Source organism: Cupressus sempervirens, chromosome 4, assembly GCF_028749045.1.
Source record: "Cupressus sempervirens isolate cs-2001-9-10 chromosome 4, ASM2874904v1, whole genome shotgun sequence".
Classification (NCBI taxonomy): domain Eukaryota; kingdom Viridiplantae; phylum Streptophyta; class Pinopsida; order Cupressales; family Cupressaceae; genus Cupressus; species Cupressus sempervirens.
The window spans coordinates 829,820,604-829,835,383 of NC_143121.1; the positions used below are offsets into that span (position 1 = coordinate 829,820,604).

General features: G+C 35.5%; 1 protein-coding gene across 3 annotated transcripts; it reads left to right on the forward strand.

Moving 5' to 3' along the window:
* Window positions 1-808: 808 nt before the first annotated feature.
* Window positions 809-11,183, forward strand: LOC149563955 (uncharacterized). Of its 3 annotated transcripts, none has more exons than XM_089827061.1 (6): window positions 809-1,279; window positions 5,918-6,044; window positions 6,200-6,342; window positions 6,525-6,587; window positions 6,716-6,799; window positions 11,010-11,183. In XM_089827061.1, exons 1-6 carry the CDS (start codon window positions 1,067-1,069, stop codon window positions 11,028-11,030), a joined length of 651 nt encoding a protein of 216 aa, XP_089683187.1. In that variant the 5' UTR covers window positions 809-1,066; the 3' UTR covers window positions 11,031-11,183. The 3 variants fall into 3 exon arrangements, with proteins under 3 accessions (XP_089683187.1, XP_089683185.1, XP_089683186.1); XM_089827059.1 differs by lacking the exon at window positions 11,010-11,183 and adding an exon at window positions 7,921-8,395; XM_089827060.1 differs by lacking the exon at window positions 11,010-11,183 and adding an exon at window positions 7,921-8,395 and having other exon boundaries at window positions 6,203-6,342.
* The last annotated feature ends 3,597 nt before the right edge of the window (window positions 11,184-14,780 follow it).

Sequence of the window (14,780 nt, forward strand, 5' to 3'; positions counted from 1 at the left end):
AGATGTTTTAAAAAGTTAAAAATAATTTGAAATGTTCAAAATTTTGAAAAACTCAAAGTTAGGAGTGTTCAAACTAAAAGATCCTTCCCCAAACTCAAAATATTTTGATTGAAAAGGAAGTGGACAAAATCCTTCAATTTCTTATTGATATTCAAAGTGTAAGTGAATGATTAAAAAACTAAAAAGAACTCCCCCCAATGATGGCAGGCAAACATCCCTTCCACACGTTCCTATCCTAATAGTGACACCCCCATAATGTCTAAAACAAACATCCCCTCCATGGGACCCTGTCCTAACAGAAATGGCGTTTATATAGATATAAAAACATCCTCTCCATGGGACCCTACCCCACACCCTCACATTTGGGAGCCTAGTTAAATAAATATAAATAAATTGAAAAATGAAGATGATACGGATTAAGGGTGAAAACAACAATTCAAAAGAGCAAAAGATGAAGTAGGGAACACGGCGACTTTATCTTCTAGCATCCGTATCCCCCGGACGCCAATCCGAAATTCAAAACGCTTTAATTTTCCCCCAAAAACCCCGTACCAATGCATGCACCGGGACCGCAGAGCCGCGCCGGTCCCGCCACGTGGCGGTCAGCACCTGGGATTGAAAGAAACCGAGGGAGACCGAATAAAGCAATCCGGACAGAGGCAGACGGTTTAAACCGGTGGCAAAGGCGTTGAAAAATCTTTACTTGCGTCAGGAGAACCGACAGCTCAGCAAATTGGCGGCCCATGATTGGGTAGACCCGTTGGAAGGGGAAAGTGTAAAAGGAAAATATTTGAGCAATTGCAGCTGCACAGCAGTGTAGTAGGTGTGTGTGTGAGAGAGAACTGTGAAAATTGGGAAGAAAAGCAGTGGCAACCAAAAAAGGAATGATTTCTGTGTGAGCAAGTACGAGCGCTGGTTTTAGCGGGGGATGCAGTGCGCCATGGAAAAATATCGGTATTGTGATGTTTTCGGATAGGAGAAGGAGCAGGCGGATCTGCTGAATTTTGGCGTGTCTTGGCTGTGCATTTTTATTTGCGTCTTGTTTGATCTTCTGCGGGGGAATTAAATGCAGGAAGTGGAGGGGTGTTGCCCTCAGCAGGGGGTCGTATCGTCGTCGTCTCCGTGTGACCTTGATGAGTACAGTGGCGACGAGGAGCTCTCTGTGTTGCCCAGACATACCAAGGTCGTTGTGACGGGGAATAATAGGACCAAGTCTGTTCTCGTTGGACTTCACGGCGTTGTTAAGAAGGCTGTCGGGCTCGGCGGATGGCATTGGCTGGTAATTTCGCCAATTTGTTGCCGAATTGTAGGGGGGATTTTATTTACAAGGTTTCAGGGTTTGTTTATTTTTTCAAAAGTTTTGGCATTCTGTTTTCCGTTGAGTTGAGAGCTCGCGGGGAATTTTTAGGATGAATCTTGCTTGGAATGTAAAAGGTTAGAGAGATTTTTTGGGTGAAGTTTGGCAGTGTTGTGGAGTTATCTGGGAATTTTTGTTGTTTTGTGATGAATTGTTCCGGTCGTTTGCAAGGTTATTGAGGTTTTACCGCTAGGATTGTGCTTTGCATGCGAGTTTAAATTTCTTTAGTGCAAATCTAAGCAATATTGTTGTGCTATGCGATTGCGGGTGTTGTTTTATGGCCGTCAATTTTACTAATAGTTTGCTAGGCGAGTGAGAATTCTCTGTTTTTGCCGGCAACTGGTAGCGATAAGTCGCAAGGTGAATGCTGTTGTTTTGTTATTTGCGATCAATCTTATCAATACTTTCACAAGGAGCAAGGTTTTTTTAACATTCTGTTCACTTGCTAGTTAATGATCAGTTCTGTGAATGCGGAATTTGCTAAATTTAACTCGAAATTTTCTCGGCGAGTGCGATTTTTTCTGTTAATGTAGGTGAAATGGAAGTAAGTTGAGGGCGGAATCGTTTCAGGTTTATAGAATTTGCTTTAAGCTAACTAGTAATTTGCTAGGTGAGTGTCATTTTTTGGGTTTATGTAGGTGAAATGAATAGGGAGTTAGAGTGCGGGATGTTTTCTTTTACAGAAAGTGTTACCAGAAGGAGAATTTTAGTTCTTAATGGGTAATTTTCAGACGCTCACAGAAAAGTAGGAGCCATGAGGAAACTGCGAAGTGCTGGACAACAACTCAGCGATAGGGTATCTCAAGGTGTTCGCCGGATGAACTAGGGTTTTTATTCTTTTTTGATAAATGTGGCTAGTAATTGGCAAGGTTAGTAAAAGTTTTCTTAATTTTAGAGCGCAGTGGGTTTTTTTCTGGTATGATAAATCTCACTGGTAATGGGTAAGGTTAGTTGGTGTTTTTCTTTTCCTAGGGTAAATGCGAAAAAAATTGTCCTAAGTTAGTGTGGATTTTCTTGTTTTCATTTTCCAGTAAATGTGGCTAATCATTCACTTGTTTTGTGCGGGAGATTCTTATTTTTGCAAATAGAATGAGCAGTAGTTGTTAGCGAGAGTTACAATAAATCCTGGTCATAAATCCATAATTTGCAAGATTTAATGGGAACGCTTTCATTCTCTTCTAGTTGAAGAGAAAATAGTTGGAAGAAACTCAGGAACAAAGTGAATAAGTAGCCATAAGCTTGGTGGTGATGTATCCTGCAAATTGGAGGTTCCAAGCTCTGGTGGCCCTTGCAAAACGACGAAAACTTATTAACGTTGAAGTCACTTTAAAGGATTTCGTTTTTTGGATTGTTCGAGTTTTAAAATGCTCCCTAGCAGGCTGAAATAATTTCCAGGGTCAAACATTTAATGTGGCTTACATATTATATTTGATGAGCTTCCAACTACATTGGCGCAAATCGAATGATAATGTATTCTTTTCATTAGATCTCACTGATAATGTTCATGTGGTAATTTTTTTTGTTTTGTTGCGATACATTGTGGTGGTGATTTGCAAGGTCAGTGACGTTTTGCCGCTTGGAATGTGCTTCGTATGTGAGTTTTAACTTCTTTAGAGCAAATCCAAGTAATATTGATATGCTATTCCAGTGCGGGTTTTGTTTTCCGGCCGTAAAGTTTACAAATAATTTGCAAGGCGAGTGAGAATTCTCGGCTTTTGCCGCTAACTGGTACCGATAATTCGCATGGTTACTGCTGATTGTTTGTTATTTGTGATCAATCTTATCAATACTTAGGTGTTTTTCATTTCATTAACTTACTAATGATCAGTTCTGTGAATGCGGGGGATTTGTTTAACTTATCTAGAAATTTGCCAGGTGAGTGCGAATGTTTTCGGTTTATGTAGGTGAAATGAAAGTCAGTTGAGTGCGGAATGTTTTCTGGTTTATAGAATTTGCTAAATCTAACTACTAATTTGCTATATGAGTGGGATTATTTGGGTTTATGTAAGTTGAAATGAATCGTGAGTTGAGTGCGGAATTTTAATTCTCACAGTAAGTGATAATATAAGGAGAATTTTAGTTCTTTTTGGGTAATCTTCAGACACTGCTAAAAAGGAGGAGCCACATGTGATTGGAAAGAGGAAAGTGCGAAGTGCTAGACAGTAACTCAGCAATAGGGTATGCAAAGTGCAAACCGGATGAACTACGGTTCTATTCTTTTTTGATAAATGTGGCTAGCAATGTGCAAGGTTAGTAACGTTTTTCTTAATTTTCGAGCGCACGGGGATCTTTTGTTTTGGTACGATAAATCTCACTGGTAACGGGTAAGGTTAGTGTGAGTTTTTCTGGTTTTCATTTTACAGTAAATCTGGCTAATCATTCACTTGGTGTGTCCGGTTACCGGTAGACTCTTTTGTCTGCAAATAGAACTGGCAGAAGTTGGTAGCGAGACTTCATAATAAAGTTACTCATAAATTCATAATTTGCTAGATTTAATAAGAATGTTTGCATTCTTTTCTAGTTGAAGAGAAATAGTTGGAAGAGACTCGGGAAAAAAAATGAAGCAGCAGCCAGAAGCCCGGTGGCAATGCACCCTGTAAATGGGAGGTCCCAAGCTCAGTTGGCCCTTGCAAAACAACGAAAACGTAATACCATTGGAGTCCCTTCAAATGATTTCGTTTCTTCCTCTTTTCTTTTTGGGTTTTTGCGTTCTGTAAACTGTGTTTGTTTGGGAAAGAAATTTTTAAATTAATTTATTAAATTTTTACTGTTTCGGCTTTTTTGTACTGGAGTATGATTCTAATTTTAGGATTGTATTGATTCAATGAAGTCTGGAGTGTGTGACAGTGGCTAAGGGCTCTTCTTGTTTCCATTTGCCATTTCTGGGCCTTTCTGTGGATCTAGGCTTCTATGCGATAAATTATGCTCAACAATTTTCATCATTTAGTGCTTATTTTCACTCTGAGAGAAATTTATTCATGTTCACGTTTCTCTGTAAGCCCCTTTTTTCTAAAAAACTTACTATCAATGTGCGAGTTAATTGATACATTCTTTTTGGGCAATTCTTGCAGCCTATAGTTCTCGCAGATTTTAATTTTCAATCTTAGTGATTTGGTAAACTTTACTGAAGCTATGTAAAGCGAATTGAATTTTTGCTCTGCAGAATGTCATGGAAAACGATTAATGAAAGAGAAATTAGTTTTTTTTCTCTTTTCAATTTTTTTTTGAATTAACATTACTAGATGTTATGATATTTATAGTGTTTTGAAATGTGTGAACCCATGAGTATGTTTGTATGGCAGAGGACGCTCAGAGTTAATTGATACATTCTTTTTGGGCAATTCTTGCAGCGTATAGTTCTCGCAGATTTTAATTTTCAATCTTAGTGATTTGGTAAACTTTACTGAAGCTATGTAAAGCGAATTGAATTTTTGCTCTGCAGAATGTCATGGAAAACGATTAATGTAAGAGAAATTAGTTTTTTTTCTCTTATCCAATTTTTTTTTGAATTAACATTACTAGATGTTATGATATTTATAGTGTTTTGAAATGTGTGAACCCATGAGTATGTTTGCATGGCAGAGGATACTCGTGTGCTTCCATAAGTGGTCGTATAATTTTGTAGAATGGGCTTTTGTGTTTTAGCGCTAATAATTGTGGTACATGAGTGGTTCTGTTTGCAAATTCTGAATATTAAACTGGCTAGATACTTTTGTATCTTATAATTGGGTGTTTAAGGTGAATAATTTTAGCATGCCAGTTTAGTGAAAATGGAAATGGAAATGAATCCTTTCATAGTCTACAATATTAGGCAATCTGTTTTTGGGTTTACAAGTGGTTTAATATATATGGGACTCCCCCATTCTTCAAACAGGAGGCACCTAGCTGTGCTACAAACAAGGTTTGCATACTTTACTCGAGAGGATTGAACTAGTGACCCCTCCTTGCAGCCATATTTTTAGTTTGGTGTCTGTTCATATTGTAAGGGGCTGCAAAAGAACTGGAAGCGTTTATTGTACTACATAATAGCTATAGCTTTGCCAGCTTGGTTGCAAGGTTAGAGACTGCAGAGTAGGGTAGATTTCTGGTGAGATTATTACATTGTTCTTTTTTGTAAATGTTAGCTGAAAATAACAAACTCAACTGCGCAGAGACATTTTCACTGCCTGTCCATCTTGGTATTTCAAGGCTTTTGGATCTTGAACGTAATTTTTCATTCTTCTTAACTGTCTTTTTCTTTTCGATTAAAAAAAGAAAAACACAGTTAAGAGCCAGAAGGCTTACGAAAATTGACTGCTGTTGGAAATAGGCAAACAGAGTTATTTTTTCAGTTACAAACTACAATTTATATAGCTGGAAGTCATTTCAAATGCCTAGCTGTGTTCTGGTTTCTGATTACTTTGTGAAGCTTTCTTTAGTAGCATGCAAATCTTTTTTATGGGGTAGTAGCAGGGAAAATTGCACATTTTCTTCATGCAACAAAAAATTATTGCAAATGTTTGTAGCCTTGGAAATTCTTATACAATACCAAATAGCATTTATTAATATTTTTTCTTTCAGGTACTCACAAATGGCATAGAAGTCAAGTTGCAAAGGAATGCTCTTAGTGTTATTGAAGGACCAACTGGGCACGAGGAAGATGACAGAAATGAGGGTCAAAATTTCTTGTCAAGTAGCTCTGAATTAGGTGAGCCAAAATTCAACAATATTATCAGTGTCTTTTGATGTATATTGAATGTTTGACGATGAACCTACTTTTAATCAATTTCAAAGCCAAATTTCATCTTGTGAGAGATGATTGTATTGCAAAAATATAAATTTATCTGTATTTTTAAAATATAGCAGCTTGTGATGATTTCCAAAAGCCCCACAAGACAAAGCAGAGGCCACACAAGACAGTTGCTGCTATCTCCAAAGGTCACAGCAAAAATCAGAGTAGTGAAGTGCAATCTTCTGGGTTGAGGCAATTGTCTCATGGAATGCTGGTAAATCTCGGGCCTTCTTTAAACATGTATTTTTTTTCATATTGAAGAACCATTTACGTTTATAACCAGGTACAAAACAATTGTGACAATTAATTAATCTAGTGTTGGTACATTATAATACTGATATCTACATCTAGATACTTTATTGTCAACTTTAACCATGTAAATGCCTCCTGGTACAGAAAGTGGACTTGAGCAAATTGGAAACAACAGCATTATGGAGATATTGTTGGCACTTTAAGCTTGTATGCTCATGCTTATACCCTTGGATTTTGCTGTTTTTTGATTAGAAACCTGTGTTTTGAATTGAATTAATATGGGTACTGGTCAATGTGTTCACTGATTTACCTGGAAAATCATGTTTATAAAATAGGTTGAAGAAATTCCAATTGATGAATATTCAAACCCATCTAAGGAGAAGTTGATTGACATTGTTCAAAAGCACTTCGTGGCTCAGGTATTTGATACTAACTTGTTTCTTAAAGTCAAATTGGCTGGCTATACAAGTAGCTAAATTCTTCTATGAGTTGCTCTTTATTTTCTATCATTTTTTTCCTGCGACCACCTGTGGTTTATTATTTTTCTGACATTAAAGAGAGTTTTCATGATTTAAAAAATTGATAAGCTTAGAAACAAAGGATATCTTTCATTCATTTGGTAAGCTTACTATGCATGCATATTAATGCTATACTTGTTTATTTTTCCATTTTCTTGTAGTATTATTCTTGTGCCATGCCATTTCAAACTCTACTTGTCTGAGCCCCAGTATTATAGTTAAAACTCACTCGGTGTTGGGGTTATAATTTGAAAATCTTTGACAGAATCAACTGTCTATTTATTCTTATGTTGCAGGGTATTCTTCTTGTGCTATGCCATTTCAAACTTTACTCTCTAAGACCCAATATTATAGTTAAACTTTACTGGCTTGTGTTCTGATTTGGATTTATTTTGACAGAATCAACTGTTTATTTATTCTTATGTTGTATGGTAGTCTCCTCCTTCCATGGCATTACAAACTCTACTGTCTAAGCCCCTGTATAATTGTTGATTGTTAATTCCTGGGCATATGATTTGGAAAACCTGTGATAGATTTAACCATTTATTTATTCTTATGCTGCCTGCCGCTGGCAATGCCACTTTATCTTGGCAAGCATAGGGTAACAAATGCTCTTTAACTTTTTGGGTTCCTTGATTTGCAATTTGTTTGGACCTTGTTTTTCCTTTAGTGGTCTGTGCAATGCCCCTTTTCTGTTAGTGGCTTTAAACTTGGTTGCCCGTCTTGCCATGAAAGACATCTAAGGCCTCTGAAGAGTCCTTTCAACCTGTAATTTTCTTTTTAGGTAGCTTAAGAGGCAAACACATCTTTACTGTTCACTTCTTAGTTCCAGTTTCTTTGAGAATAATTTGATGTATTCTGAACAGGTCATGGTTATTAGTTTGTAGACATGGGACAATTGTCGTACATATTATAGCTATAATCAACTAATGTTTGTTAGCCTGTTAACTTTCTGACTAAAATATAAGACCTAACTTTACACTTCTAACGAAGTTAAAATTCTGTTGCTTTGTTCTGCAAAGCAATTGGATGAGGTGCAGGTTATATCTGGATTCGTGGAGGCTGCAAAGCGACTCAAGACAGTTTGTAATTAAGCCCTTGCCTTGGCAAAGGAAGAGTCTTGCAGAAACATCCATCTTTAGACCTTTATTTGCTAGTTCCAGGAGCTTGGAGTGTATCATATGTACTTTCTTGACATCTAACAATGGAGTAACCAGGGTTAACTTTTAACATCTTTAACATAGGTGGACTAGATGTGTATTTGCTAATACAAATATTGTTTACCAACATTGCCTTCGAAGCTCTCACAGCTTGGACCTTTAGAGATATTCTAAATGGGTTTGAAGGAACACAAAAATATTGGAGCTTTTGATTGGGAGGCAATCATTTTGATAGCTCGTTGTACATAATGTGGTTAAATGCCCATGCCAGAAACCAATGCATACTGGAGATGGCTTTGTTGATAAAATGCAGCACGATGCTTTTTTTTTTCCCTCATTTCTTACTCACATGGCATTTGAATGGGTTTGAGTTTCCAATGTTTTCATGATTATGGCAGCAATCTTTGATAAGGTTGATTTTTCTTGCTGGTCACTGCATGTTTTTTTTGGCCTCTAAGTCATAAGTAAGTGGATTTTGGCATCAGGTGAGATGCATGATGCAATTTAGCGTATGTTCTGGAAATTTGAAATTATGGCAGACACTGCACTATTATTTCTTGTGTTCAAATGTATGGTAACATTTTTTCCCTAGCCAGTTTCAGGTAAGTGGCCAGTTGATCACCATGTTGCCCTTTTAATGTTTTTGTTTACCTTCAGCCTAACACTCTGAATTGTTTATTTATATCCAAACTTTTCATGGAGGCTATGCAATTCCGTAATGTAATTTAGGATTCATTTTTGTGATTTCTTGTCTTAGCAACTGAACATGAAAATACCATTCTGGACTTCATAGGATCTGTAATGGCATATTGGATGATCTTTGAGATGCAGCATTTTCTGGTCGAAGGCTCTAAGCATGTATTTATTCATCTTTATTTGTTTTTGGCCCTTTTTAACAAGCGGGTATAATTTTGATGTCTAGAGATTCTTTTGCCGAGCGTCAACAGACTACAGAAGATTTTCTGTATATAAACTTTCTTTATCCTCCCTTTTGAAGTTCTTGTTTATCTGGTTTCTGTTTCTTCTTTGCTTTGTAGCCTCTATTCCCTTCTAGATATTTTGTGACATGCATTCCAAGCCTTACACTTAGACTTACACCTTTCAATGGGCCGGCCACCTTTAAAAGTTTGGGTGAGCTGCATTGAGAGCTACAGAAAATGCATATTCAGATAAACAACAGCAGAAGAAAATGACCAGCTTGTATACAAGTTTGATGATTTGACATTATTAGGCATCTTTGAGAAATGACGGTTAGATAACAACTTGTAAATGGTTGAAGGAGAGTAGACAAGGTAGAGTAATGGTGGAGAGAGTAGAGAAGGGGGTACAAAGCAAGAAAAAACAGACTTCACAACAGAGGTATCAAGCAAAAGCGTTTCTACTTGCATATGAAAAAAAGATTATCTCTTGCAGAAACACAAGTCATATATGCTTGGGTTATGGTTTTGTGCTTCAGAGGAGTTCTCCTTTAGTTAAATATAAGAGCAGCACAAAGCCAAGACAGTAGCATAATCTGAATGTCAACTATTTTTTTTGTTTGAAATTTGAATTCCACAACTACTCTCTCTGTATATATATGAATGAATGCTGCCCTAGTAATTAACCGAAGATAACCCAATCTCTCTATATATTCCAGGAGATAAGCTTGCTTGCTCCTCAGGATATATTTATAAATAAAAAGGAATTCCTGTAATGTAATATTTGATTTCTGGTTGTCTTTTTCCTGTTTATATACTCCCTGGTTGCTAGATTATTTATTTGAAATGTTAAGCGAGTATTTTCACATGAATATCACCTCAAGCTGATTCTTTTAGGGTTGTAAACACACTAATTTCAGGCATTGTTCTTACTTCAAACTGCATGTGCATTTTATGCAATTTTGGCCATGTGATCATGGTTAGGAATTATTTTTCTCATTTACACTTGTCTGGATCTAGGGAAAATGTCAGTATAAGAGAATTGTGCAAGAACACATTAATGGACTTCTTGATGTTCGAAGTTCCATGCATCCTTTTGTGCGAGATAACATGATCTTTGTAGATTTCTGTAGTGCTTATCTATGTTTTTAATATTTTTTGGATTTAATCCCATACAAAAATATGATGAGAAGCTGCTTTTGTTAATTAAAAAGTTATTATTCTGTACACTGCCTTTTGAATCATAGATACCCATATATGAGTAACTAATCTGCGCGATTTCATCCACGGGTGTCAGTATGCTGAGGTCTTGCCCCGTTTTACATAACGGGGAATAACATGAAGATAGTTACCGGTAGTGCTTGAAGCTTTTGGTTTATGTTACAGTTTTTGGGATATTTATGTTAAAGACTAGTCCGGTTGAGCTATATGATTTCAGGTACAATAGATGAAAGGGCCGTGGAATGCTAACAGAAACTTTGTCTGTATGGAATTGGCAATTCAATGTGCAGTCTGTTTTCCATGACACGCACATGAGAGCCCTTTGAGGGTTGGCATGCAATTAGATCTTGAGATACAATATAGAAAACATGACCATGTAAATAATGAAAAACGGTTTCAATGGAACTAATTGGGTGGGACTGAATTAAGGACATTTTATTGCGTAGGCAATGTTGGCTTTTTCAATGCCTTCATATTGGACTGTTTACACCCTTTTTCTAATAGAATGTATTTATTGTTAAATTTCATGTCAGCATGTTTTCTAATTGTTGTCTGCCTTCCGATTATTCTTGCTAGAGTTGATCTTAGTAGTATATTCCAATTTGATTTTCCTCATAATTTTCAGCTCGAGAGGCTTCATCATACTACTCACTAAGACATTGAAAAGAAACTATTACGTGGGCCTAGAAATCAATATTGATACTATTTTATTGTATGTAATACTTTTTTAGTGCTTTAGCATGCGAGCATTGTGACTACATACCATTTTCTCATTTTAGACTCTGCTTACTTTCTTTCCCATACTTGTTTTAGGATCTTCAACCTGCAAAATAGTCATTGAAGAAAAGTAGACCATGAACGCTACATGTCACTGCATGAACGCTACATGTCACTGCATTCATGATCACCAATCAATTTATTGCGAGCAGTGTGACAGCTTTTATGGGAGTTAAAAAAAAATAAAAAAATCACTCGTCTTTTTTTTTTTCATGGATTCAAGGAGTGGAATAGTGTAGCCATGCTGCTCACGTTATTTAAAATTGAGACAATGGAGAGTACGATGCTGTTTTCTCGATGACAAATGTCAATATTTTGTAAGCTGCATGCCTTCAAACAACTTAAATGCCCTTCAAACAACTTAAATGCCCTTCAAACAACTTAAATGCAGCCCGGTGATGTGTAATTTGCCAGTAGTACTCAGCTGGCCCTCTGACACGCATGCCCCTTCACATGCTTGGGGCATATGTCTATGCCGGATATTCCGAACGGCACCGGCTAAGGCCGGCCCTTCCTGCCCTGCCCGAATGCCTCCGTTCTGTATGCACGGGCTGACAGCCGTACTTACTGACAAAAAAGGTAATCTAAGGAGGTTTTCTACAAGATTTCCGGTGTAGTTGAAATCAATTATAAACCGTGTTTTACACGCATTTGGTCAGCGATGAAGTGGGACAGTATCTAAATTAAACTATACATTTAAACTATTAAACTATACTTCATCATTATGAAAAAATATATATATGAAAATATTTTTAATACTTCATCATTATTCAATTAACCAAATTTTATTTTCCATTTAAAAATAATATATGTAATAAAATCTAATTTTTTTAATAATATTTTATCATTAAAAAATTAAAGTTTTCAACTAGAATAAGTATTTTTTACCTAACTTTTAATTTTTTATTCACCCTCTATCAAATGATTTCCCCATATCAAATCATTTACGCATTGGCTAATAATTAGTTATTTAATATTGAAAATAAAATTATTAAAACAATTATAATATACTTTTTATTTAAAAATAATAATTATATTATAATTATTAAATAAATAATATTTTAAATCTATATATTCAATTGTTAAAATTTTGTATTGATTCACATACACAATTTTTTAAACTCTTAAAAAAAGGTTTTATTATATATATATATATATATATATATTTAATTGGCAAATAAAATTTGGATATAATGATGAAGTATTAAAATATTTTCATATTTTTTTAAAACTAAGTTTTATAAAATGTTAAATGTATAATTTAATAGTTTAAATGTATAGTTTAATTTAGATACTGTTCCACTTCATCGCTTAGATTACCTTTTTTGTCAGTAGGTACGGCTGTCAGCCCGTGCATACAAAACGGAGGCATTCGGGCAGGGCAGGAAGGGCCGGCGCCGGTGCCTATTCCGAACCTGGGTTTCTTGAAAGTTTCTCGGGCAAAAGTTCCGGATAATCAATCTGTATTTTTGCATGACAAGAGCAACAGGTTTTATTGGTACGCTTTAATTGGAAAAGCTTATCGATGGTTTTGACCATTGAATGGACACTTGTTTTTATTAATTCCATCTGCAGTGTATAAAGTTAAATCAGTGGCTTCTTTATGAGGACGGAAGTTCGACTCATCTTTTGAACATGGCAAGAATGGTTCTGTTGACTGTGATATTTCTGAGGAAAAATAACGCAATTTAAAAACCAAAGTAAACAATTGAGGATTACGCTATTTTTCATGGTTCATTGTTTTATGGAGTGGCGGAAGGAACGAATGATTAAGGAAAAGATGGTTATAATTTAAAATTAGCGTTGTGGTCCCATGGTCTGCAGAGAGAGCGTTGGGAAAAAATGTCAATTGCTTTAGCTTTCAAAGTAGTTACTCATAAAATTTACTCAATTTTTAAAGGAATGAATGTCTTCTGATGGTTGAAATATTGTATATGCAAGCAAAAAACAAAGAATATCTCAAGTGGATTCCATTTGAATAGGTTATCTCTGAAGCAATAGACAGCATTATCTTGGAAGAATCTGTCTCATTTTTAGTTAGGTTCTTTGAATTATTGTAAAATACATTAGCCAACATTAATAAATAATATTTAATGAGTAGCTTTTATCGTAACAGTGCTGCAGTGATGTGAAGTTCCTCTCGAGCGCTAGTTGTCTTACTAATAAGTATAGTGCATCTGGTAATTGCAAAAGGGTGTTTAGAAGCAATGGCGATCATAGAGAGTAAGCAACGCTTAAAGACATTTTGTCAGAGTTTGCATGGGTTATTGGTGCATGTTTTTTAATGCATTAGTTTTAAAATGGAATAGCTAGTAGAGAGACGAAATAATTGTTGTTATAGTTGTGAAATTAAAGGGGGATTGAAAAAGTACTGTTTTTTCATTGTGAAATTAAAGGGGTATTTAAAAGTACTTTTTCTTCATTTTGAAATTAAAGGTGGATTGAAAAAGGTTTTTTTTTTTTTTTTTTTTGGGTTTTAAATTTAAAAAAAAAAAAAATAGTTGTTTTTTTCCTCATAATATGCTATACTAACATGGCACATCTTTAAGTTAGCTAAAGAGTTTGTGACATTGTTATAGTTAGTGTGAAGGTATTGAATGAAGTTCACAATAAAAAAAGAGACTATTAGTCATTGATCCAAAGGGTTTGTTAAGGATTGTTGCAAAACAAAGTGCATCTATCATATATTTCTTTCCTAAAGGATGAAACCAAACAATAGAGTTTTTATTTAATTTAAAAAAAAGTCCAAGTTTACTTTACGTTTCATAATACAATTGCTATTGAGCACTTTTTGGATGGGTAATTGTTTTGTTATTAATTATTATTATTTGTTAAATTCAAATGGACTCAAATCCAAGAGCAGCTCGAAGATCACCATGGGCAGACTCAAGCCTCCTCTCCCAACCACCATTTGTGCTTTTGCTCGAGGGTTGCTCCATTTATATTGAAATTATCTAACTAATTATTTCTATAATTTTTTAGTATCTAAGGTTAAATGCATGGGGTGAGATATTTATGAAAAGAAGAAAAAAGTGGCAAACAAAATAGGAGCAAAGTTTAACCAACGATGTAAAGCAAATTAAATTAATATGTAAAGGTTGCACAAAAATGTGAGTTGAGTCCCTTTGAGGCAACAAAGGGACTAGAAAGAATAAGATAATAGGAGCAAAGGGACTAGAAAGAATAAGATAAGAGGGAGCAACATGCTAGTTGATGAGAGTTATTTTCTTAGTGAACTTCAATGGTAGCCTTGGATTGAATTTGTTCACTGTAGTTGTCAAGCAAAAGAAGTCACAAATTACACTTTTTTATAAACTTCAACAAAGAGGTCGTCACTATTCTTTCCAAAGAACATAACTCATTGTTGCAAAGTTGTCATGAATGATATACGACTTGATGAGGGTCTATACATCTTGCATTTTCTTAGCCTTACCCTTTCCAACTTGGTCAAACACCTCTCCTAATGGGTCTAGGATCACACCAACATCAATTCTTCCAAAATGCTTGAGCATTTGTTGAACAACATTGCCTAAGGACTAGCTTGTTTAACACCATACATATTCAAATCAAGAAATGCAAAGTTTCTACTATAAGGGAGTGATCATCTGGAAGGTGGTTGCCTCCACCATTAGTATAGTATAAAAGGTTCAAGTAATAGCTTCCTAAACATCTTCATTATCTAATTGAAAGAGACATTAACATTGATACAAGAGTCATTTAGGGGGGTAGGCCCCTCACCTATTCATAATAGGCACAAACTAAAATAACATCCTCTAATGTTTGTAACATGAAAGAACTATATTTCTA

What these genes read in the sequence shown, in the direction of transcription:
- LOC149563955 (XM_089827059.1), top strand. Translation starts at nt 1,067, where the DNA reads ATGCAGGAAGTGGAGGGGTGTTGCCCTCAGCAGGGGGTCGTATCGTCG. An exon ending in GTCAAGTAGCTCTGAATTAG is followed by an intron (nt 6,045 to 6,199) that starts GTGAGCCAAAAT and finishes TTTAAAATATAG; the next exon opens with CAGCTTGTGATGATTTCCAA. An exon ending in ATTGTTGGCACTTTAAGCTT is followed by an intron (nt 6,588 to 6,715) that starts GTATGCTCATGC and finishes TTTATAAAATAG; the next exon opens with GTTGAAGAAATTCCAATTGA.